The sequence below is a fragment of the Mytilus californianus genome, unplaced genomic scaffold (genome assembly GCF_021869535.1).
Source record: "Mytilus californianus isolate M0D057914Y unplaced genomic scaffold, xbMytCali1.0.p SCAF_7, whole genome shotgun sequence".
Lineage (NCBI taxonomy): Eukaryota > Metazoa > Mollusca > Bivalvia > Mytilida > Mytilidae > Mytilus > Mytilus californianus.
This window is the reverse complement of record NW_026262723.1, coordinates 20,527,608-20,553,273: the sequence shown is the minus strand read 5'-3', so window position 1 is coordinate 20,553,273 and position 25,666 is coordinate 20,527,608. Positions and strand designations below refer to the sequence as shown.

The 25,666-nt window shown below is 31.0% G+C and overlaps 1 protein-coding gene across 6 annotated transcripts in view; it reads right to left on the bottom strand.

The window, feature by feature from the left end:
- The window catches only part of LOC127709902 (uncharacterized), a 46,897-nt gene that overhangs the window by 8,624 nt on the left and 12,607 nt on the right, over nt 1-25,666 (bottom strand). For 2 of the 6 annotated variants that reach the window (XM_052215587.1, XM_052215590.1), the window contains 15 exons: nt 20,469-20,504; nt 19,630-19,797; nt 18,911-18,981; nt 17,913-18,054; nt 16,531-16,568; nt 15,826-15,999; nt 14,959-15,191; nt 9,869-9,918; nt 9,001-9,042; nt 6,788-6,855; nt 5,985-6,044; nt 4,895-5,012; nt 3,068-3,189; nt 2,268-2,453; nt 1,295-1,424 (listed from right to left, as the gene is read on the bottom strand). In XM_052215587.1, the coding sequence (XP_052071547.1) occupies nt 1,295-1,424; nt 2,268-2,453; nt 3,068-3,189; nt 4,895-5,012; nt 5,985-6,044; nt 6,788-6,855; nt 9,001-9,042; nt 9,869-9,918; nt 14,959-15,191; nt 15,826-15,999; nt 16,531-16,568; nt 17,913-18,054; nt 18,911-18,981; nt 19,630-19,797; nt 20,469-20,504 (1,638 nt within the window). Of the gene's footprint in view, nt 1-1,294; nt 1,425-2,267; nt 2,454-2,950; nt 3,011-3,067; nt 3,190-4,894; nt 5,013-5,984; nt 6,045-6,787; nt 6,856-9,000; nt 9,043-9,868; nt 9,919-14,958; nt 15,192-15,825; nt 16,000-16,530; nt 16,569-17,912; nt 18,055-18,910; nt 18,982-19,629; nt 19,798-20,468; nt 20,505-23,798; nt 23,832-25,666 lie in introns of all 6 variants that reach the window. The other 4 variants (XM_052215588.1, XM_052215589.1, XM_052215593.1 and 1 more) reach the window with 4 other exon arrangements.

The window sequence follows — 25,666 nt, the reverse complement described above, 5'->3', positions numbered from 1 at the left end:
GGTTTTGGGTCAAAGTCTTTGACAGAAACACCCACTAATCCTATGCGCATCAGCTGATCCAAAGTGTCGGTGCTGGTCTTGCATCAGAGCTTTGTCTTTATAAGGTTTTGCCTAGAAAACCCACGCTCACACTCTACACTAGAAACTGGTAGGACACTGGCGATCTCAATTAAGCTTACAATGTTAACAAATTGGTCTTTCATTGGTGTCACTTCTGTAAGTAGCTCAGCAGGGCTCAGATGTCTAAAGTTGTTGAAAATTATATACTTGATAAGAAAGGATAACGCCCATTACATTCTGTGAGTAAGATGGTTTCAAAAAATCGGAAGTGCAAAAAAAACAAAAAAATCGAGATTGTTCATTCGCTGAGTATTTAGAGATTTAATTCTGCATTCCTATAAATTATAGGCTTTACCACTTTTGCAAATCTATTAATATCTTTAACTGCCATTTCCTACCGAAAAGTTAAATAAGATTATCAATTAACCCATGTTGATCCCCATTTTCCATGCGCAAACTCAGTAAACATAAATCTATATTTAACAAACGTTAACCATAAGCTGATCGATTATAAATGGATTATATGTTTTATTTGGACAAAAATAGACAGATTCTCGAGTCAACAGTGTTATTTGTCTTCTTTAATGAATAAAATAATATCTGTTTGGGAAAATCTAGGTCAGAATGGTTAAAACGTTAAATTTGATGCACAGCAAATCGCCATATTGTTTTTATTGCTTAAAGGTGTTTACAGGTGAGATTTGTGTACATGGCCTTTATGGCTTTAATCAAGACAATAACGACACCCAAGCCGAATTCAAACTTCCTGGACATTGATTACTATCCTTACTATGTAAACAAACCTAGTGACTTGAACCCAGACTTACCCCACGCTGTGACTCGACAGAGTCCTGTACATTGTTTTCACTTACATTATAGAATAAACAAGACTAATGATAAATATTATTAAATCACTAACACAAATCAATAAAATTTTTATTTTGTCTCAAACAAATCTATTTTTCTTGATGACCTGAAAACAAAAATAAGTTCAAAATGGCGACCGATAAAACCCTGATCTCAATGAAATGACCGAAATTATTTCTGTAAAAAAAAAAAAAAGACCTAAATCCCAATAAATCATTTCGGTCTTTTCAGTTTCCAAATCGGTCATGTCTGGCATATATGACCGTTTCCGGACCCTTGCTTACATACCCCAATTATAAATAAATCTTGAATAAATCATTGATTTCAGTTAATAATGAATAAATAAGAATCTACTGTATAAATATACCTAATGTTATAAGAAGATCTGCTGCCAGACAGCGATGTTTCCACACAGAAGATGTACTCAACATCTTTAGGGTACTCTGAACTATATCATTGTCCGTCACATTCAACTGCTTCACTAAAATCTCCAATGACTGAAAATAAAGATAATTCAAGATGATAAAGACTCTCTCAGTTGAATTTTACTAAAGAACAGGGTGCAATAAGGCCTTTTTTCGGCCAAATTTTCCACCGATCATTGACATCTTATCAATGTAGTTGTGATGTCATGGAAAACAGGTAGTTAACAATCTATGACATCTTATAAATGTAGTTGTGATGTCATGGAAAACAGGTAGTTAACGATCTTTGACATCTTATAAATGTAGTTGTGATGTCATGGAAAACAGGTAGTTAACGATCTTTGACATCTTATAAATGTAGTTGTGATGTCATGGAAAACAGGTAGTTAACGATCTTTGACATCTTATAAATGTAGTTGTGATGTCATGGAAAACAGGTAATTAACGATCTTTGACATCTTATAAATGTAGTTGTGATGTCATGGAAAACAGGTAATTAACGATCTTTGACATCTTATAAATGTAGTTGTGATGTCATGGAAAAGGTCCTTTTTCACAATTTTTGTAAAAGTTACTAAATTTTTCAACTATCTGGTAGTTTTTGGAACAATCTTTGAAAATTATATGTTGCTGAACCAGATGCCCAAACAAAACATTCAGGAATATCTGTCTATTCTGCTATAGTGCAAAATGATTTTACTTTTTATGATATAATCAGCAAGGAAAACTGCCCTACAGGGAAAGATAACATGTTGCCCTGCACTGTGGAGAGGTAATCTTGATTTTTTCAAAACAACACTTGGCCAATTTATTTTTATGGCATATGCAAAATTGCTGATACATTTATCAAAGGTATACTGTGTTTATATTTCTTTATTGCCTTAACTAAAACTATCTTATAACATGAAAACAAACCTTTGCTTTGACATGTGTATCATTGCTGAACTCTAATGACTGTTTCAGTTTAAATCTGGCATTTTCATCTGACACGCAGAGTCTTCCCAATAAAACAGAAGCTTCAAATGAAATCTGATCATCTGGGTCTGGATTACAGCAGAAATGACTTAGAACTTTCACAAGCTCTGGGAATGTATTGATTGACTACAATGAAATTTAATTTATGTAAAAAGTATGCTCTCTAATTAACAATATGAAAATATCAACTATATTAATTTAAAAGATATTCAGTAGAATATGGCAACAGCAAAAAGACAAAGTTATCTAATAATGAAACATAATCACATTTGTTTAAAATAAAACAACATGAAGAAAGAAGTAAGTATATAAAGGCTATATTTTTGAATTCTTGAAATCCAAGTAAAAACACATAATTTATATATCTATATAATAACACCCTTCAAATATTCACAAGACTATAGTCTGTCAGAAATCATTATTTATAATTTTAGATTTAGCCTTACATATTTGCTTTATAACCTTATTTTTGTGTTATGTTCTTTAACACATGACCTCTTACCTTTCTATACTTACTTTATTAACATACTGAACATTTTTACCATCAATTATGGTCGGATTAAGTCAAGTCTGACCTCTGGTAAAGTTCTTTGACCCATGACCTCTAACCTACCCATATTTACCTTATTAACATACTGGACATTTTTACCATCAATCATGGTACTGATTAAGTCTAGTCTGACCTCTGTGTTATCTGGTTATGTTCTATGACCCATGACCTCTAACCTATCTATATTTACCTTATTGACATATTGGACATTTTTACCATCAATCATGGTACTGATTAAGTCTAGTCTGACCTCTGTGTTACCTATCACCAGGTATTTCAGTATAACTTGTATAACTTCCTCTTCCCACCAGCCTGAAGAGTAAAAAATATGAAGTCAGAAACTTGTGAGCGGTTGTCCTTGAATACATATGTTAGTATTTTGTCTTATAAAAAAATGTGTGTTGCTGGCAGATCATACATAGTTATTTTCGAATATTTAGTCACATCTTGTTTTAGACTGATGTTTCAAGGCAATTTAGTGCTTGAGATGTGTTTATTTTTTGTTGTTGTTGCTAAAATCAAGTTTATTGCACTATATGCTGTTATAAAAAATACCATGTCTACAGCATTTGACAGGGTACCCCTGTAAGGTTAGTTTTGCTGAACAAACAGGGAGATTGTTCAGTAAATAATAATCAATTTTTAGATTTACATTCTATGTCTAAGACAGATTACTACAGAATTTATTTCCCGGAAAAATTACATTCATGGACCAATTTGACATTGTTTTGTATATGTTATTTGACCTGGTCATGACCCAGTTGATCAACGATCACACAATGGGGGCAATTTGACAAAGCTATTTTCATTGTAAGTATACGTGGTTGTGATATGGTATCAACATTTGTCTCCTGTTGTAAATTGTATATTGAATGATAGATGTCTTCTCCTTTTTTTGTTGTTGTCTGTTTGCTGCCTCATTGTAAAATACCTAATATCTCCTTTAATCCATTTGTGGTGTATTAACTTTCCTGGAAATCCCTATATTCCAAATGTACTGTATGACAGGGTTATAATTCTAAGTCTCGTCATCTTCAATCACTCTGTTTCATAGTCAAATCACTCTACAACGGCAAGAGTGATTTTTCATTGAATCACCTTGTGTGTATACATACTGTTGATGTAATTTGAGTTTAGGAAAAACCACTGATGTTAAAAGCAAGACTTCTTTACAGTTCAATTTACTTAAACCAACTTATTTTCACATATACTTTATTTCACTTTTAGCTCTTTCTAAGCGACTTTGCTGCGATTTTCTAATTGTAATGATGTATTTATATAAGGAAAGGTCAAATTGTTACATATAAAAATAAGGAGATGTGATATGATTGCTAGCTAGACAACTATCCACCCAAGTTCAAATGAAGTGGATGTAAGCAATATTTGCATTATTTTTCTACTCACAAAAGTCACAAAAACTAATTGCATGCAAAAATTAGTTGGTTTACAATATCTGGAAAAGTATGATTGTTAAGGAATGAGAAAAAAATCCAATCAATTTGAATCTTCTAACATGTAGCAGTTGCTGAAAACCCAGTCCTGATAAACCTACCCACCAGTATAAGAGATTTAGCACCTACCCACCAGTATCAGAGATTTGGCACCTACCCACAAGTATCAGAGATTTAGCACCTCCCCACCAGTATCGGAGATTTAGCACCTCCCCACCAGTATCAGAGATTTAGCACCTCCCCACCCGTATCGGAGATTTAGCACCTCCCCACACGTATCAGAGATTTAGCACCTCCCCACACGTATCGAAGATTTAGCACCTACCCACACGTATATGAGATTAAGCACCTACCCACACGTATCAGAGATTTAGCACCTCCCCACAAGTATCAGAGATTTAGCACCTCCCCACAAGTATCAGAGATTTAGCACCTCCCCACAAGTATCAGAGATTTAGCACTGCACCTACCCACAAGTAACAGAGATTTAGCACCTACCCACAAGTATAAGAGAAAGAGATTAAGCACCTACCCACAAGTATAAGAGAAAGAGATTTAGCACCTACCCACAAGTATAAGAGATTTAGCAGCTTCATATCTAACCCTCTGTTCTTCGTCTAACTTCATTCTTTCTTTCAAAGCATATATCACAGTAGCATCTCCACATCTCAGTAAACCTAGATGCTGCAAATATTAACAAAACAATTCAACGTAATACTAACACAGTAGCATCTCCACACCTCAGTAAACCTAGATGCTGCAAATTTAAACAAGACAAATCAATGTAATATTGATTGAATGATGGGTGCTAAGCTCAAACTGCAAATACCATAAAGCAAATAATTTTAGAAAGCTATTAATTTTTGCGACTTTGACAAATTTGACCTTAATAGATGGATTTGACTATTATTTTAGGTCTCTTTTGGTCATATAGCTCTTCATGTGATTCAGCACTTATACATCCTTGGCTTTCAAATATTTTGCTTCAAGTGTTCATGATGAAGGTAAATCCAGAAAACCACTTCAGATGCATAAATTTTGAATGAAAGTCTAAACAATTCCATTATCACTTAAGAGGGTGGTAAAGGATTATTTTCATGCAACGTGTTTTGCCATTTTTATTTCACGTGCAGCCGTGAAAAAGGTTCGTTATTCATCTTGTTTCGTGAAATTGGTAAAAAGATCAACGTGCAAGAAAGTTTTAATTGTTCGTTCATCGTGAAATGGCAATTTTATTTCGCGTTCTTCCGTGCAGATAACCCCCCTTTACACCCCTCACTTAAAGGCAATCAAAAAAAAAACTTTTTGGTAATTTTATATTCCTTCTTCTGAAATTGTTATTCTCTAAGTAAAGTACAAGAATATTCTTCATTAGTTTTGACAGTAAACGGAAACAAGGTGGTAAATGTCATCACAAAAAAGCCAGTTTCACATTTTGTCATGTCTGGGCCTATCATAGCTAAGTATAAGGTATGGGTTTCCTTCATTTCTGAAGGCCATATGGTGACCTTTAGTTGCTTACATGCATAAAATTTGGACTTTTATGGATAGTTGTCTCATTTGCAATCATACCACATCATCTTATTTTTATATAGATATGGCAAAGCCTAACTATTCTAGTGATGGGATCTATACCTACTGCTATAAGATCCTTACCTTTGTAGCATCAACTCTTTCATCTGTTCTTTTAGATGTCAGATTATTGTGAACGATAGTCTGAAAAAACAATTACAGAATTATAACCAAAATCATATTTATGTTAACCAGTTCTCTAGCATGTGATCACTTCATTTTCACCCAGAAGTTTTTGTTTTTTTAATTAGGAGTTAACACCAAAGCTTGAGTGGACTGTGGAACGCAGGTAAAGACATAGTGAAATGACCAAGTTTTTTTTTCTCAAATACAGAATACTTATTTTAATATAATGTAATTACAATTGTTGAATAATTCCTAATAAATTCAGATTAAAAAAAAAAACAGTAGCTTTTCAATGAAAAATAAAAAAATTAACAGTGTAACATGAATGCAGTTTTCAACTTTTAATATTTTTATTAAATTTAAAAAAAATCCTGTTAACATTTCTGTAACCCAACATGAACCACACTCAAGTGTACTTCAGTGTTTGTTTCCTATCTTTTGAAGACACCATCTTAAGTAGTGAAACATTCTGACCACAATAAAATAATTTCCTTGCTGTAACCAGGATGTTGTTCTCTTTTTGTAGTTTGTATTTTTTTCTGTTTCCATCCTGATAATTCTACCCACTTGTACAACCTGGCCATGCAGTCATAAAACTTTCAAGCACCATTTTCGTACTCAGACTCAGAAATCAACCAATCAAAATCCTGGATTTGGTGTTTTGAGCACAAATTTTGTACTCCGAGTACTGAGTAAAGTTTTATGACCGAGAACCCAGAAGGTGTTGGTTCAGTTGACTTATTCATTATTAATATTTTTACCTTTACTCTTTCCCACTTCAAACCAGCATACTCCTGGCTTTTAGGCTTCAGTTTATTCCAGCTGCTTGCTGTAAATAAAAGTAAAAGTTAAAAAAAAAAAAATTCAGATTACAACAAAATAAAAAAAAAACCAACATTTTCCTTGTTTACAAAGTTTTAAAAATCATTTTAGCAGAAAGATATTTCTACAAGATTTTAAGTTCATGATCTGCTTCTGTTTCTTCACCTGCAATGTGTACAGATTTAAATATTTTATATTAAAAAATAAAAAAAACGCATTTTAATTATGCTAATCAAGTTAACTTCATGAATCACTAGCAGGCATAAATAATACCAGCAATTTAAAAGCATCATGGGAAAATTGTAGCCAAAAAAAAAGATCACCATAAATTTGCAAAAGACTGTTTCCAGTGGTGATTTCAGAGAAGAGGGAATCCCTTTCCTCTGACCCTGGATCCACCCCTGGTTTCACTTCACTTATCTAGTGGCTATTTATTGAAAGTTATTCTATGATTGTTCTAAGAATAACTAAGGATAGGACTGCCTCTAATTTGTCTATGTTTTAAGAGGAAATATTGACATGGTGATGATCTTGGATATTAAACGAGGTTGTTAATGTAATTCTCTTTAATTTTTGAGAAAAACATTTACATGTATCATACTTTTATTACTTTATCTCTCAATAAAATAAATTTGGTGGATAGTTGTCTCTTTGGCAATCATACCTCATCTCCTTATTTTTATAAGTATGTAGTGAGTGCATAACATGCAATTTCATAGCAAATTTTAGAAAGATTTATGCTAACCAATCACTTAAAATCCAATATGAATGGTTAAAGCTATGACAAAATTTTAAAAAATCAAAATAACACACATTTATCACTACTTAAGGTAGATAGGGTGTCTTCCTCCATCTTGGATTTTGAAATACCAGAAAACAATCGGTCTAGATCTTTAATAGAAGGTGCAAATTTTGAGAGTAGTAAGTAATTCATGTGTAAGAATTTTCATTTTAATATAGAAAATGACCTATTTTATCGTATTTATGGTTGTATTTTATAAAAAAAAGAATACTTTTGTTTGATTTTATTTTTTCTAACTTTGCCACATAAGGGGAGGCAACTCAAATGTAAGGGCAGATAATTCAGATAAAGTTACTTTTACAATAGAATGTGTTAGGAATTTACCTATTTTATTATGTAGCAAGAAAACGGGTCCCGTGACCCCATTTTTTCTTTTTCTTATCTGAAAGCATACTAGAAGAGCTATCTTCTCATATTTTATCTCAAAATTCTATGGTGTAGTTTTCGTTTTATGGCAGAAAATTGGGTTTTCCATGCATAATCTATACAAAATCTGTCAATTTTGCACAACCTGTAGCGTGAAAATAAGCCCCGTGACCCGTTCTTTTTATTATTATTTTTTAAAAAGCATGATATAAACTACATTTTGGCAAATTATTAAAAAATTCTATGGATTATAATTTAGACACCCCATCTACCTTAACACTTTTACGATAAAAGTGAAAATCTTAAAAAAATATGGAACATGTAAAAGAGAGGCAGATGATAGGAAAGGGATATTTAAACTCATTAATCAATGACAAACTGGCAACGCCATGGCAAAAAAACAAAAAGTGACCAAAAGAAAACAGCAGATTTCAAAACACAACATAGAAAACAAAAGACTGATCAACAAATAAGTTAATCATAAATATCTTATATATGCAAGCTGAGTTTTGTTGTTGTTATTAAGTTATTGAAGCAAGCAAAAATAAGAAAACAACCATATACAAATACAAATGGGTATAGTGTCAAAATCAGTTAAGACATCAACCCAACAGCACATAATAGCTCCCACCAAAATAGAATTCGACAATAATTAGGGTTCACACTGTACAGCAAGCTCTGAACACCTGAATGCGTGATACTTTCAGGTAAAGCACATATCTTAGCAAAAATGAAAGAAGAACTGAAAAAGTACTAAAATATGTTATTCAAGTTCTACTTTTAAGTTAGCAATCTACTTTAATAAATCTGCAAATGAAAATTCATATTAATAAATTGAATATTCTACAATTAAAAAAATCTACATTGAATTGTGAAAAGCACATGTACGTAATACAAAAACCCAGCCAAAAAGAATCAAAACTATATTAAAACACTATATACATATAGATCTAAAACAAAACAACTATCACCAGCCTAGTTTACCTTCACTGCTAATGTCATCAACAATCTCGTTGTTTTCTTCCTCTAAAAAGAATTCAGCATTTTGTACACAAAATCCTTCTTTTTTAATTTTCTTACCGGTACTCTTTTTATTTCTAAGACCTTACAATTATCATATTTTAATTATTATCATTTTATGGAATAATCACACTTAGGATTAGATTTAGTAAACATTTTCTTAAGTTTTTTTTTATTTTCCAAAATAAAATGATGGAAACAGGTTTAATTTCAAATTGTGAATAATTCAATTTTCTTTTTAAAACAATAGGTTTACAAACTGAAATTACAATTTTTAACATCAAAGCTACGAAAGATATAGTTACATTTATTGTTTTGATTAACATCGATGTTATCAATGTTCATAAAAATTTCTCTTGTTGAATCATTATCATTAAAAGGTTTGCTTCATATAAGTACCAAAAAAGGGAAAAATAGATGCTAATGCTTATACTAACTTCATGGAAACATTGAATCTTATCTTTCCTCCATCACTCTTACTACTTTTTCTTTATTTCACAACTATAACTTATTCAACACATTATATCTTATTATAAAGTGTATAATTTTCTTCAAATTTCTATTCTCAAAAATGTTTAAAACCCTTACAAATTCAAAAATAAAATCTATTTTTCAACATTATTTCCCATAATAACTGTACTTCCAAGGAAGACAACTCATACATAGGGAAAGTAAGTTATCCAAAGATTATGGAATATTTATCTTTCATTGTCAACTGTTTGTTATCTACAGTTCTTATGTTTGTTTCATTTCATTTTTTTAATATGTGGAAAATTTTTTGTTTATTAATTGTTATAATCAGTTATCTCCCCTTCCAACAGTTCTTACCAACCTTGAGACATCTTGGTATCCATTCTCACCACTAATGGTCTGGATCTGGCTCTGGAAAGAACAAGCAAAACTGAAAGCTATTGAACAGGAGGGCAGACAGGATAAAACAGTATACTCCCTTTCAATTGGAGCAGGGGTATAAAAAAATAATAATTTACTGGTATACAGCTCACTGTGATGTTTAAATTTCATGAATAATAAAATGCTTCGCTGGGGCGCAGCTTGATACGACCGCAGAGGTCGAACCCTGAACAGTTGGGGCAAGTATGGACACAACATTCAAGCTTGATACAGCTCTGAATTTGGATTGTTATTAAATATTTGACACAGCATAGGTTTCTGACACAGAAAGAATGTGGTCTAAGAACTTGAATTTTTTTAATTTACCTATTATGGTCCAATGTCCAAAATCAAAATACATGGTTAGATTCAGCATATCAAAGAACCCCATAAATTCAATTTTTGTTAAAATCAAACAAAGTTTAATTTTGGACCCCAACTTGGACAAACTTGAAAACTGGGCCCATAATCAAAAATCTAAACACATGTTTAGATTCAGTATATCAAAGAACCCCAAGAATTCAATTTTTGCTAAAATCAAACTAAGTTTAATTTTGGACCCTTTGGACCTTAATGTAGACCAATTTAAAAAACGGGACTTAAAATTAAAAATCTAAATACACGGTTAGATTTGGAATATCAAAGAACCCCAATAATTCATTTTTTGATGAAATCAAACAAAGTTTAATTTTGGACCCTTTTGACCTCAATATGAACCAATTTGATAGCGGGGCCCACAAATAAAAAATCTAAATTCATGGTTAGATTCAGCATATCAAAGAACCCCATATATTCAATTTTTGTTGAAATCAAAAAAAGTTTAATTTTGGACCCCAACTTGGACCAACTTGAAAACTGGGCCCATAATCAAAAATCTAAACACATGTTTAGATTCAGCATATCAAAGAACCCTAAGAATTCAATTTTTGTTAAAATCAAACTAAGTTTAATTTTGGACCCTTTGGACCTCAATGAAGACCAATTTAAAAAACGGGACCCAAATTAAAAATCTAAAAACACGGTTAGATGTGGCATATCAAAGAACCCCAATAATTCAATTTTTGATGAAATCAAACAAAGTTTAATTTTGGACCCTTTTGACCTCAATTTGAACCAATTTGATAGCGGGGCCTACAAATAAAAAATCTAAATACATGGTTAGATTCAGCATATCAAAGAACCTCATATACCGGTATTCAATTTTTGTTGAAATCAAACAAAGTTTAATTTTGGACCCCAAATTGGACCAACTTGAAAACTGGGCCCATAATCAAAAATCTAAATACATGTTTAGATTCAGCATATCAAAGTACCCCATATATTCAATTTTTGTTAAAATCAAACAAAGTTTAATTTTGGACCCCAACTTGGACAAACTTGAAAACTGGGCCCATAATCAAAAATCTAAACACATGTTTAGATTCAGTATATCAAAGAACCCCAAGAATTCAATTTTTGCTAAAATCAAACTAAGTTTAATTTTGGACCCTTTGGACCTTAATGTAGACCAATTTAAAAAACGGGACTTAAAATTAAAAATCTAAATACACGGTTAGATTTGGAATATCAAAGAACCCCAATAATTCATTTTTTGATGAAATCAAACAAAGTTTAATTTTGGACCCTTTTGACCTCAATATGAACCAATTTGATAGCGGGGCCCACAAATAAAAAATCTAAATTCATGGTTAGATTCAGCATATCAAAGAACCCCATATATTCAATTTTTGTTGAAATCAAAAAAAGTTTAATTTTGGACCCCAACTTGGACCAACTTGAAAACTGGGCCCATAATCAAAAATCTAAACACATGTTTAGATTCAGCATATCAAAGAACCCTAAGAATTCAATTTTTGTTAAAATCAAACTAAGTTTAATTTTGGACCCTTTGGACCTCAATGAAGACCAATTTAAAAAACGGGACCCAAATTAAAAATCTAAAAACACGGTTAGATGTGGCATATCAAAGAACCCCAATAATTCAATTTTTGATGAAATCAAACAAAGTTTAATTTTGGACCCTTTTGACCTCAATTTGAACCAATTTGATAGCGGGGCCTACAAATAAAAAATCTAAATACATGGTTAGATTCAGCATATCAAAGAACCTCATATACCGGTATTCAATTTTTGTTGAAATCAAACAAAGTTTAATTTTGGACCCCAAATTGGACCAACTTGAAAACTGGGCCCATAATCAAAAATCTAAATACATGTTTAGATTCAGCATATCAAAGTACCCCATATATTCAATTTTTGTTGAAATCAAACAAAGTTTAAATACTGGACCCTATCTTGGACCAACTTGAAAACTGGGCCCATAATCAAAAGTCTAAACACATGTTTAGATTCAGCATATCAAAGAACCCCAAGAATTCAATTTTTGTTAAAATCAAACTAAGTTTAATTTTGGACCCTTTGGACCTTAATGTAGACCAATTTAAAAAACAGGACCCAAAATTAAAAATCTAAATACAAGGTTAGATTTGGAATATCAAAGAACCCCAATAATTCAATTTTTGATGAAATCAAACAAAGTTTAATTTTGGACCCTTATGACCTCAATATGAACCAATTTGATAACGGGGTCCACAAATAAAAAATCTAAATACATGGTTAGATTCAGCATATCAAAGAACCCCATATATTCAATTTTTGTTGAAATCAAACAAAGTTTAATTTTGGACCCCAATTTGGACCAACTTGAAAACTGGGCCAAAAATCAAAAATCTAAATACATGTTTAGATTCAGCATATCAAAGAACCTCATATATTCAATTTTTGCTAAAATCAAACAAAGTTTAATTTTGGACCCTTTGGACCTTAATGTAGACCAATTTGAAAACTGGACCCAAAATTAAAAATCTAAATACACTGTTAGATTCGGCATAACAAATAAATAAATGTGATCAAAGATTTTACAATTCTAATGTGCCATAATGTGCAATTAAAGATTACTTCTTGAAATTTTTCAATATTTGAAATTTGAAAAAAAAATAATATTTGAAGAATAATTCTTTTTAATTTCTGAAATCTGAAATGAGAAAAAATTGACCCCCCACAATTTCTTTTTATCCCCCCCACCCCCTTTTTCCCCCATAATTACCCATTAAAATTTACAATAGTGCTAACTTAATCTATTTTATAATAGAATAAAAAATATAGTGTCAAATCTTTCATATGGATTTTTTTGTAAAAAAAAAAGATGCAACATTTGCAGATATTTTTACTGGTCTTCCTTTATAAATATGCATTTCTTTAAACAAAATTTAAAAGCAGTGTAAGGGAAGTAACCAAAACGTTGTATTTGGATTACCTCCCTTACACTGTTTTAAATTATCTTTATTGTTCATTAACCATTACTTTATACATAATTTAAAAGCAGTGTGAGGCAGATAATTTCAATGATGTATTTGATTTATCTCCCTTACACTGCTTTAAATTATGTTTTGTACTAAAGTATTTGTCCATTAACCAGGACAAGCTTGTTTTTCCCCCTTTTTTGACCCTAATTCCTAAACGGTTTGAGCCATAACCCCCCAAAGCAAATCCTAACCATCCCTTTGTGGTATGGAAACTTGTAGTATAATTTCAGAGAGATCCATACACCGTTCCACAGTTATTGTCTGGAAACTAGAAAATGCTTATTTTTGGCCCCTTATTCCTTAACTGTTGGTACCATAACCCCCAAAATCAATCCCAACCTTCCTTTTGTGGTATTTAACCTTATGGTCAAATTTCAAAAAGATCCCTTCACTTAAACTAAAGTTAGAGTGTGAAAACCAATGTGTTTTCGGACGACGACGACGACGCCAACATCATACCAATATACGACCACAAAATTTTTTTGCGGTCGTATAAAAACTAATGTACAGTTTAAAGAAAGGGTTCTCAGAAAAGTCTTCTGTGAGTCTTGTGTTAAAGAAAAGAGGCTGGACTAAACATTTTCTGAACTAGTTTGTTCAAGGATGCATCTAGATTCTGTTATTGTCATTTCATGTTAAGTGCTTTTTCCATTGTGTTATGAATTGAAGAAAAAAAGTAATATAAAGCAGTGATATTGTTATTCTTTAGAACTTTGGAAATGCCATAACCTAAAATGATGAGTCTCTGGAGTTTAACACAACAATCCTAATTGAGAAACCTGATATCAACTAATTATTTATGACTTAAGTTTGATATTTCAGTAGTACCATATTGAAGCAGTAGTCATACTTTGTTAACCTTGTGGCACAAAATTTAGTAGTACATGTACCAGTATATTTTGATTTACTTTTAGCTATTAGTAATCATAAATTTCCTAATGTAATTCTTTAAAACATGATGTAAAGTTTTTTGATTTGTTGTCTGCTTCATCACTTTCTATAGCTTATTTTTTGGATTCTTATACAACAATATATTTCTATAGATTATCATAACTTTAAGCAATAATCTTCAACAATTAGATATAAGAAGATGTGGTATGAGTGCCAATGAGACAATTCTCCATCTAAGTCACAATTTATAAAAGTAAACCATTATAGGTCAAAGTATGGTCTTCAACACGGAGCCTTGGCTCACACCGAACAGCAAGCTATAAAGGGCCCCAAAAATTACTAGTGTAAAACCATTCAAACGGGAAAACCAACGGTCTAATCTATATAAAAAACAAGAAACGAGAAACACTTACGAACCACATCAACAAACGACAATTACTGAACATCAGATTCCTGACTTAGGACAGGTGCAAACAATTGCAGCAGGTTTAAACGTTTTAATGGTACCAAACCTTTATATTTACTCATACCTCACCCAGGTACTCCATTCACTGATGGATATATGGCATAAGTACGACAAGTCAAATGTAAGAGTACTATAAATCAAATTCATATCATACTCTTGATAAATATAGCTTTCCAAAATTCTTGAGAACAAATAAAATATTAAGCAAAATCTTTGTGAATTTGAATTTCAATATGTGCGTATACATTAAAATTTTCAAACTGATCCCCAAAATAAGTCATTGTAAAGAGAAGTTGATTCACACAATACCTGTCAGATTTCGGTGTGCTGACAACACTCTGTTCCTGTTGTAACATAAGTCTGAATTTCTTCTCTGTTGTACTGGGTCCCTTCCTTCTGCCTTTCACTTTCTCTTTATACAGTGTTAATCTGGTTTCCTGTGCAAGTTTACCCTGATCACAGACACGAATAGCAGGTTTGCGCTTAACAGGATCAGGATCTGTGAAGGACTCTACCAATCTAGGGTACTCCTTTCCTCTTGTCTAAGGAAGTAAATATTTTCAAAAGTCAGATATTTGTAGTCTTCAATTCTAAATAAATAAATTCTTTCAATATAAGTTTTAGGTACATTTAGTAACAGTCTGTCAAAAGTAACCAAGTCCACAAAAAAGTTCTGGGTTGTCAACTATTTGTTGAATTAATAAATCTTTAGAATATTACAATTCTTTCTGGTTTACATATGCATGCAAACATTTCAAAAATACTTATATGTTTAAAGCCAAAAGTCATCATCTGTAAAATCAATTTGCCACTATGGGTGGGTGTGGATTATCATGGGGTTAAAATTTAGAATGTATGCAGGTCTCTAAAATGACTGTAAATTCAAAAATTATTGCGAGATTTTTATTACTGAGAATAATGCGACTGGTTGAGTATCGCAATAATAAGAACTCGCATTCTGATATCTGATATAATATCTGTATAAAGATTTTCTTGAAATCGCAATAATTAATCTCGCATTTTTTGTCCATTATAATTTAAAATCGTAGTAATAAATGCACGCAATAATTTCTGAATTTACAGTAGTTGTATGTGTGGTTACTCTATTTTTAAAATGCCTCTCCTGGGAATGATGTATGTTTTTATGGAACATCCCTTACATGAACTAATACTTACAGTTCTAGTCAATGGTAAAACATCTGGGGGAGGTATAGGTTTAGGATAGTACACTATTGGAGGTGATTTTCTGTTATTCAATAATCTCTTTGGCATTTTAATTGGTATGGCTGGTTGAACGGACATCATTCTGGCTATCTCACTTGGTAAACAACTGGTGGCAGCTGTCTGCATCTAAAATAAAGAAAATTATGGTTACTTAGTATGTATGGTTAGGTGACTGCCGTATTCACATTTACCAGTGATCTCTTTTTCATTCCTATTATTTTATGAAAGTTTAATACGACTGTTACATGCATATTCAGTATGATAACAACATATGCCTTGCTTAGTTCTAGACTGAAACCATAAGTCAAAATTTTAATGTGCTAGTTCACAGTGTAGAAGTCAACAACATGCTTTGAGATACAAATAAGACATTTAAAATGTGCAAACATGTAATCCAAGTATTGAAAATGGAATATTAAGTGTTTGAAAAATATATATGCGAGATATCCTAATGTAAATAGTAACTCTTAAGTTGCTTCAATCCTTCTCTTATTAAAGGAGTAATTGACTCTCTAGTTCATTGATTCGGGCCTTCTATCACTTGTCAAAATCAAGCACACAGCAGTATACAGATATTTCTGTTTACTATAAGTAAGTTTGTGTGTGCATCAATCACTTTTTGTTCCTCTTATACATTTAAAATACAAAACGACTTACCCTTGTTGAACCCACCATTGTACTCTCTTTGCTCATCACTGAAAAGCAAAAAAATAAAGATCCCTTATAATTCATAACTTTTAAATCATTCATAAAAAAATTTGTAAGAGTTCCACGGAACCCAGTGTCTCGCCTACTTTTGCTGTTAGTCGCAGGCTCAACAAAAATGGGGAAAAAAATTATTAAAAATTTTCCTCTAGATACTATCTTTTGATTGTAAGAAGCTTCTGTCCAAGTTTGGTACAAATCCAGGATAGTTTATGAATCTTATAAATGTTTTAAAAACTTTAACTGCAGACTGTTAATTGGAAGAAAAACTAAGTCCATTTTTAAGTGATATACAGAAAAACAGAAAATAAATTTTTACAAAATTTCCTTCTAGATACTAGCTTTTGATCATAAAGAAGCTTCTGTCCAAGTTTGGTACAAATCCAGGATAGTTTAAAAAAGTTATTAAAATTTTTAAAACATTAACCACAGAGTGAATGTAATGTTAACTGGCAGAAAAACTAAGTCCATTTATAAGTAAAATATGGATAAACAGGATTTTTTTTGTTTGCAAAATTTACTTCTGGATACTATCTTATGATCTTAAAGAAGCCTCTGTCCAAGTTTGGTAGAAATCCAGGATAGTTTAAAAAAGTTTTTAAAATTTCAAAAACTTTAACCACAGAGTGAATGTAATGTTAACTGGCAGAAAAACTAAGTCCATTTATAAGAAAAATACGGATAAACAGGATTTTTTTTTTACAAACCTTTATTCTGGATACTATCTTATGATCATAAACTAGCTTCTGTCCAAGTTTGGTAGAAATCCAGCATAGTTTAAGAAAGTTATTAAAATTTCAAAAACTTTAACCACAGAGTGAATATTTGTGGACGCCGCCACCAACAACGACGATGGAATGTAGGATCGCTATATCTCGCTTTTGCAACAAAAGTAGCAGGCTCGACAAAAACGATTGAAACAAACATTACCATACAGGGTTTGAGGATAAATATTAAAGATATATTTCAAAGAAAGTCAATGAAGTCACGATGACTCTTTTTGAACAATATTCCAGCAGAAAGGTTTGTAGTTTTTTATTGAAGTTTCAGTTTGTAAAACTATTTCTGAAAATGAATTGTCAAATGTATATATTGCAAAAATTCCTGAATTATCAGTTTATTTGATCAGAATTAAGAATGATGCAAAGGGCCTAAATCAAGGTAAACAGACTTGTGGATCTCTAGATAACTGTACATGTTTTGTTTAATTAAGTTGTTGGATTGCTGGCTCATTAACATATAACACACAATTCCTTTTTTTCATAAGTCAATAGTAAAATAGCCAGTCCACAAAATAAATCTTTTTTTTTCTTTGATATTAAGCTTGCACTTACTTTCTCTGCTTTGAAAGATGAGTGACTGTGATCTGGTCCTCTCATGTTCTACCTTAGTTGGTTTGACAGATAACATTGTAGCCTGGTACACTTTGTCATACATTCTGTATACTCTCTTAGCCAACTTATCTAAATCTCCTTTCTGTACAATAAATATTAATCATATCAATAAAATCATTGTACAGTTATAAATAAATGTTTCCTCTTTTAAAGATATTCCTTCAAAGTGACTTATTAAGTGATAAAGCTTCCCAGCTAATACAGACTTTAAAGTTCAATATGTTCATGATGCCGAAAAAGAAATTTCAAGGTACATGTTCAACAGTTCAAATTCCCTTGTAGAATTTCCACACAAATCCAAAAAGCTTTTTTTTAAGATATTGCAGGTAACTGTTAAAACTTTACACATTTATGGTAAAACAGCAATCCTGATAAAATGAACTGTAAAATTTAAAAACTGATCCCAATTCCTTTAGTGAATTGGTAGAAAAAGAAAATCTTAGTACTTAAACCAAAGTGCACCTTGAATTAAGTTTTTCTACACTAACACCAATAAAATTCACTTTTGATAAATCTTAATTCTTTAGAAAGGTCGCTGCTAACTGATTTGTCCCTCTCCTAACAATATAATTGCATGTACTGTAAAACTCTCTGGAGCTACAGTCGATTTTCCAATGTTACAAATAATTACAGAATGTACTTTACATCAGATCTGATTTATTTTTCAGCACTTTCCCTATGAATCAGCTTTCAATACAAAACAATGATACTTCTTTTTACTTTAAAGTGATTAATTCCTATCTATATTGTTCCTGCATTGGAGTTTCATGGTGATATTTCAAGGAACTTGAAAATTAATTGCTAGAAAATTGATTACAACTAATCAAAGTTAATTATCTCTTATCTTTAATTGCTAATCAATAGTCTACTGAGGAACAAATTAATTTTTCCCAATAATGATTTTTTATAATCATTCAAAAAATTTAATGCCCACTTACGTAAACAGTTGAAACATCGATTTCATGTTTTTCCAACTTTCTCCATGGAAGACCTTCAAATTCTTTCTCATCTAAAAAACAGAATACAGACAAATTGAATGATACAAATAATTCAATCTGTATGAAAGAAAGAACAAACAAGGAAACATGCCACTTGGCATTTTGAAAGATACTATACCAATCAATTTATAAATATTAAAAACACTAGTGTACTTTGAATCATTCATTTTCAAATCCCATAATTTTGAACTGGAAATTACAAAGTATATAAATCTAAAGCTGGTTTCTTTAAAATAAATGACTAATTCCCTTAATATAGTTTCTACCACTGCTCCAAGTGTGATACGTTATTTATCCACTCGAGACAGTTAAATTTTCAAATACAAAACACGAGGATTGTCGAGCATTTTAAATATTTTAAATTTAACTATCGAGAGTGTTTCTCTAATGATTTTTAGATGATATACAGACAATCTTAATACTTCTTTTCAAATGATCTGCAAAAAGATGTGTTCTTTATATGTGATGTCATCAGGCATGGCGCCTTTGATGTTACATAAGGAAATCAGAGGAATGCAAGAAAATTTGACGTCATAACAGGTCACGAAAAAGGATAAATCAGATAAGAATTAGAGAAAGAGTGTTACACTAAATATGGTCCAAGCTTCCCTTAAATTTGAAACTAGATAATCAAGACTACTGACGTTAAGAAGACTTACATTTTTGTAGGAAACTACCAGGTACAGCTAGAGGCATCTGATGATACGACAGAGGATCTAACTGTAACATAACATCATAATGTTCACCGTACTCAAATCTGTGATGTTCTGATTGCCAGTACTCCAATACAACATCTCGGTTTTCTTCTTCAACATCTCTTAAAAATGCTGAAAAATATATAACTAGGTTAAATTTAATCATTGATTGAATTTAATGTTAAATTCCATACATAGAATTTATTGATTAAATTTGATGTAAAATATGTAAATTCAAGGTAAAATAGCATCACATCAGTTGGGGACAATTATAATCTAAATGCATGGTTAAATTTGGCATTTCAAAGAACCCTAATCATTCATTTTTTTATAAAATCAAACAAAGTTTAATTTTGGACCCTTTGGATCTTAATGTGGACCAATTTAAAAAGAGGGCCCAAAATCCAAAATCTGAATACATAGTTAAGATTCGTCATATTAAAGAACCCAAGAATTGTACTGTTAATGGTCACTACACCCTTAAGTATTATTTCAGACATATTTTTAACTCTGTATCATATATGAATATTACATACTCACATATATACTGTCACTATTTCCTCAAAGTTAAACTTATACTTATACATGTAACTTATTACCACAATGTATATTTGGGTTAATCTACATACTTAAGGCACAATTAAAGACAGTTTAAAAACACATGTTGACTAAAGTAAAGTCATGCTACTAATTGCAGAAAGTATTTTATCAATATTTTCAATTGATAAATTATGTGTTAAGGTAAACCCATTCAGATTCAATTAATTCTCACTTCGGTCATGCAGCTGACATGCATTTCTTACCATTATTGGACCTCTGATTTAAACTATTTGGAAATTCTGTAACAATATATTTGGTAACATTTAAATATTATTAAAATAGTAACTTGATTATAAACTTTTGTTACTATTCTAATGCAATATGACGTAATATTTCTTTGTTTTGTTTGAATGATGTCTGCTGTCATTTCCAAGGTTGGTTGTCAAAGACATCGGAAACAAAGTTGAGCATTTGTAGTTAACAGTTCCAAGATATTTAAAATTTCAAATTCTGAACATTTTAAAAGTATTGCATTAGAATAGAAATAATAGTGTTATATTTGAAGAGTTGACACCATCAATTGGATTTAATTGTAGCCAATATCTATTTTACTGACTTCCTTCTGTGTCAATATTAAAAGTGTCATTTGCAACTGTCAAATCTCAAAATTGATGGTTGCAACTTTTCAAATACAGTACTTTGGTTCCTTAAGTAACATCTGGACAGAAATAATTTATAATCCTTAATCATTACATTTTCACATAGAAAATTACATCTACTGTGGATTCACTTATTTTGGCAGAAACAAATTTTTATGGATAAAGATTGATTGATTGATTGATTGATTGTTGTTTAACACCACTTTCAACACTATTGTGCTTTTTCATGGCGGTCAGTTTTTATTGGTGGAGGAAGTCTCAGTGCCTGGAGAGAACCACCAACCTTCAGTAGGCAAACTGACAATCCTAGTCAATTGAGACTGGAGTCAAGAGCACCCATGTGTGGGATTCGGTGTCACCACCTCAGTGTTAAAAGGCTAGTGATAAAGTAGGAAGACTACTTAGACCACTCTGCCACCTAGGCCCCTCCAGGATAAAGGAAAAGTTGCCTATTTAATTCCTGAAGGAAATTTGTATTTCTTTGAACATATAAAGGAGTAGGTTTGGTAAGGGCCATATTTGGCCCCGATTATTAAGTTCAATGTTTCAGGATAAAAATGTGTTAAGTTGATGAAAAGACATGTGAGGAAGTTAAATAGAAGTATTTTTGTCAAAGTTCTATTCTGAAGCGTTGATTTTTACATCCCAAATAGGTCAAAAACAGAGATTTTTGCAAAATTTGACAAAATCGTACTGATTTCAACCAAATTAATGCCTAGGAAACATAGAGCGCAGGCATCGACAAACTAAATATTTATGTCAGATATGTAAAATGCCAAAACAAAGATTATGCTAAAATATCTTTTTTGTTGACACCTGCGCTCTATGTTTCCTATCCAAGAAATCAATGGAAATTTAACCATTTTCATTGAATTTTCGTAGAAAATCAAAATGAGTGCTATTTGTGACGTCATGAACAGAGCGCAAGTATGTAAATTTAAAAAAAAAATTATATTTTTGATATTGTCATTGTATTAGCTATGATTCATTTTGGTATTGGACAATAAATCCTAATTTCAAATTTAAGCCAGAAATAGGGGCCAATTTAGGACCTTATTGAACCTACTCCTTTGTGATTCACCTGCATACAAACTCCAGAAAAATTGGTTTCACACGAATAATAATGAATCCACAGTATTGCCGGCTTTGTCTTCCACAATGGGTATTCTAACAGCACTCAGAAAACCTTTTTATTGGTAAGTACAGCATAGAAGAACTATAAATTTTCAATGGTATCATTAAATGCTTCGCCAAAAGGCCATTAATCAAAATAAGCAAAATCTTGTATTTTTTTCCCCATTCACCAGCATTCTTTCCCAATATAGTTAGTAATTATAGCACACTCAATTGATCAGATAATTTTTAAACATAATGTTAAGGTCACAAAGCTTGCAAATAAATAAATAAATGTTCAGCAGGGCTGTGTGAATCCTGAAGCTTTTATTTTCAAAAATAAATTGTGTTTATTAAGCTGAGGTGAGTGTTAACATCTCAAAGGACATTTGACAAACAAAAAGTAATGAAGTTGTCAATTATTTTCTTTGCTAGCTGTATATATATACTGTTCCCAATCCTTGTTTATTTAGTCTTAAATTGTATGTGGTTTGTTCTTTGGTGACAGAAATCCCTGTATTTAGAATTCTATATATCTTTTGTTTTCAGATATTTTACTATTTGTTTGCATTGAAAAAGTGACAACACATGCTGTCAAATAATAAGAACACTTTTTGTGTGATGTGGTACATTTAAAAAGATGACAATGTTTGAATATTTATCATTGAGTGGTTACTATAACATTATAAATATAAATTTTAAATGATTGTGGCATTATGATTGGTTGATAGTTTTAGAAATTGAAGTTTGTATGACCCAATAAAATTATTGAACATATCAATATTTTCCAGGACTACATTTAATCAAAATTTGTTTACTATATGTAAAAATCCATGCTTCTTTATAACAACTGTGTAATGGTATCAAAAGTTGAGTATGTGAGTTTGGCACACATATTTTAAATGTGTGCCAAAAATAAAGACATATTTTTGGTAATTTTTGTTTGGTTTTAAGCATTAACCAATTAACTTGTTTTTTGCATCAGTCAATGCTTTTACAGGCCAATAACTCTATTCAACAAATATTCAATTCTTAAATAAATCATCATATCTATAAGTACCACTGCATCTTACAAGATAAATTATTTTTCATTTTTTCTCAAAAATCCATACTCCTAATAACTATGTAAACTCCTTGAATTGTTATCAAATTTCTAAAATAAAATGTAATTATCTTAATAAGCAACTTATTTCTGTAACCAAATTCAATGAAATAATTAGATAAGTATCCTTAATAGTTATGCACAAACTACTACTGGATGTGTTTAATGACCTTGACTGGCTGTTCAGCCCTCGCACGGTCGACTCGGTGCCTGGAGGCATTTTGGTGAGGGTTTAATTATTTTCTGCAGTCAGTCAGAAACAGGTGGAATGCGCCATTTTGGTGGGCAGCCATCTTGGTTTTGGTGAGTTGATTTGGTTTGGTATGTTGACTATTTTTATGGACAAACAATTTTTGAATTTGACATTTACATTATAACTCTCATACTTTACATAATTTCATTGCCATTTTGACAATTGATATTAAATACATCTCTTTCAGATGTAGTTTCAAAAACAAATCACTGTGACTTTGAGATGAAGAACAGCAATAAAAACGATTTACTTTTGCTTTTGTGTGTTTTTTGCAGTGTATGTACTGATTTTGTGTCATGGATGGATACCCCATATCCTTTGTTTTTCTATTAAATTACATATATTGAATTTAATTAAAAATTGTTTTCCTAAACACCAAACAATAAGAATTTCCCATGATCCAACATAAAAACAGCAAATTCTATTAATACAATGTATACATGTAAGCTCTCATCCCACACTTTACCTGGTTTGAACTTTTTCTGTTTATAAATCTTAACTGCCAAATGTCAAAAAACAGTAAAATTATAGAAGCTCTATACATATATTATGAAATTGGATTATTAATACCTTCCTTTTAACATGTTTAACAGAAATTTTCCAAATATTAAAATTAACAAACATATATCAACTTAATACCATAGACACTCATTTTTCTGGCAAGTTGTTTAAAATTAACCATATCAGTTGGAAAGCAGGTCACGGTTTGACCCCAAGTCTATCAGCAACAATAGAGTCACGTGACCGTGAAAATTCTGTAAAACAACGACTGAGACAAATCTCATTTTTACTCAATAAAATGCCACTGTCATGATAAAAACTTTTTGATCTAATAATCTTGAATATACATAGTTTTCACTCGTCAAAACTTACGGTCAACTGAAAGTCCTTCTTTCTTAATTTTACCTTCAAACTTGAAATTTGCGTGAAAATTGTCAAGTCTCTTGATCGAAAAATCTAAATATTTTCGAAGAAACTAAAAATGATGGGCTGAATTTAAATTTGATAAAGCATCTCATTAAGACAAACACTCGATATGAATACCTAGGCAATAGAGTTTTGGATACGCAAACGTCAAGTTATTTTCAACATGAAACGGTGGTTTTTTTGCCGATTTGTGCAAGTGGTTATCTCCCCTTGATATCACCAGTCAAAAATAAAAACCCAGCAAAAAAAAAATAAAAAGGAGTTTACTTTACAAAAATCAAGAAGAAAATAAATGAAATTCCATTTACAAGTATGTTATCATAATATTAAGAAGAGATACTTCCCCTACTTTTCAGAGAAGGATTATTGGAAAAAATTAGAAGACAAAAAAAAGGTAAAAAATTTAGAAATGTCACCCAGAAACCTAGCTGACTTGATATAAATTAGCTCTGGCTGATGAAATTTACTTTGTAATTTTTATAATGGGATATGGGATCACTCCTAGTAGAATTTTTTTTAAATACTTCTAATTATGTTTAATGCAATAAAACATACTTTATATTAATTAATTAATCTTTCTGAAATAAAAATAATAAATAATACTGATCATTAAAAATGTTATATTCTAAAAAGTGGGACCATGAGTCACAATAGTTTCTTCTAAGTAATAAAAACCTTTCAGGTCAATCCTATGTTTCTTAGTTTAACAGTACAGTACTGCCTAGAAAATATCCTACAGAAAAAGGATCTGTTTACCAAAAATTTTGAAAGAAAGTCAGTGAAAAAGTGACATAATTTTGAATTTTAAAATCATTATTATTGTAAAATTCAATTATTAGCTTAGCAAGCACAGCTAGTAGCTCTTGCCAAATTTCTGAGGGTATTTTATAGATTAAGAAAGTAAACTTTTTGAAAGAAAAAATGGGGCTTCTACTCTTTAGGTTGCTGTATCAGCTGGTATACCTATTTTAAAACAAAGTATTGGATATTTTTTATCTAATTAATAATTGGAAATTTATATCACAAATGATAATTGGTAAAACAAATCTTGTGCCTTTTACTTAATGATTGTGAAAGATAAGAATTTGCCATTTGAATAAATTCAATTTTGTAAGAAAACATCTCTATGAATTAAATTTCTTGTTTGACTTGATATGCTAGTTTTTGCACTTATTACTGTAGCTTATTTAATAAAGTCAGAGATAATCAAATAAGCAAGGTTTTAACTTATAAGTATAATTAAATGACCTTCATTTACTTTTACATATGTTTTTTTCCTCCAGAAATTTTGCAAGGCATTTTCTCTTGCTATATTTTGTGTTTTTGTCCATTCATTGATTTGTCAGATTTGTTTCCAGTATCAAAGAAATTTTCTTAGACGTACAGTTTCAAACACAATAAAGATGA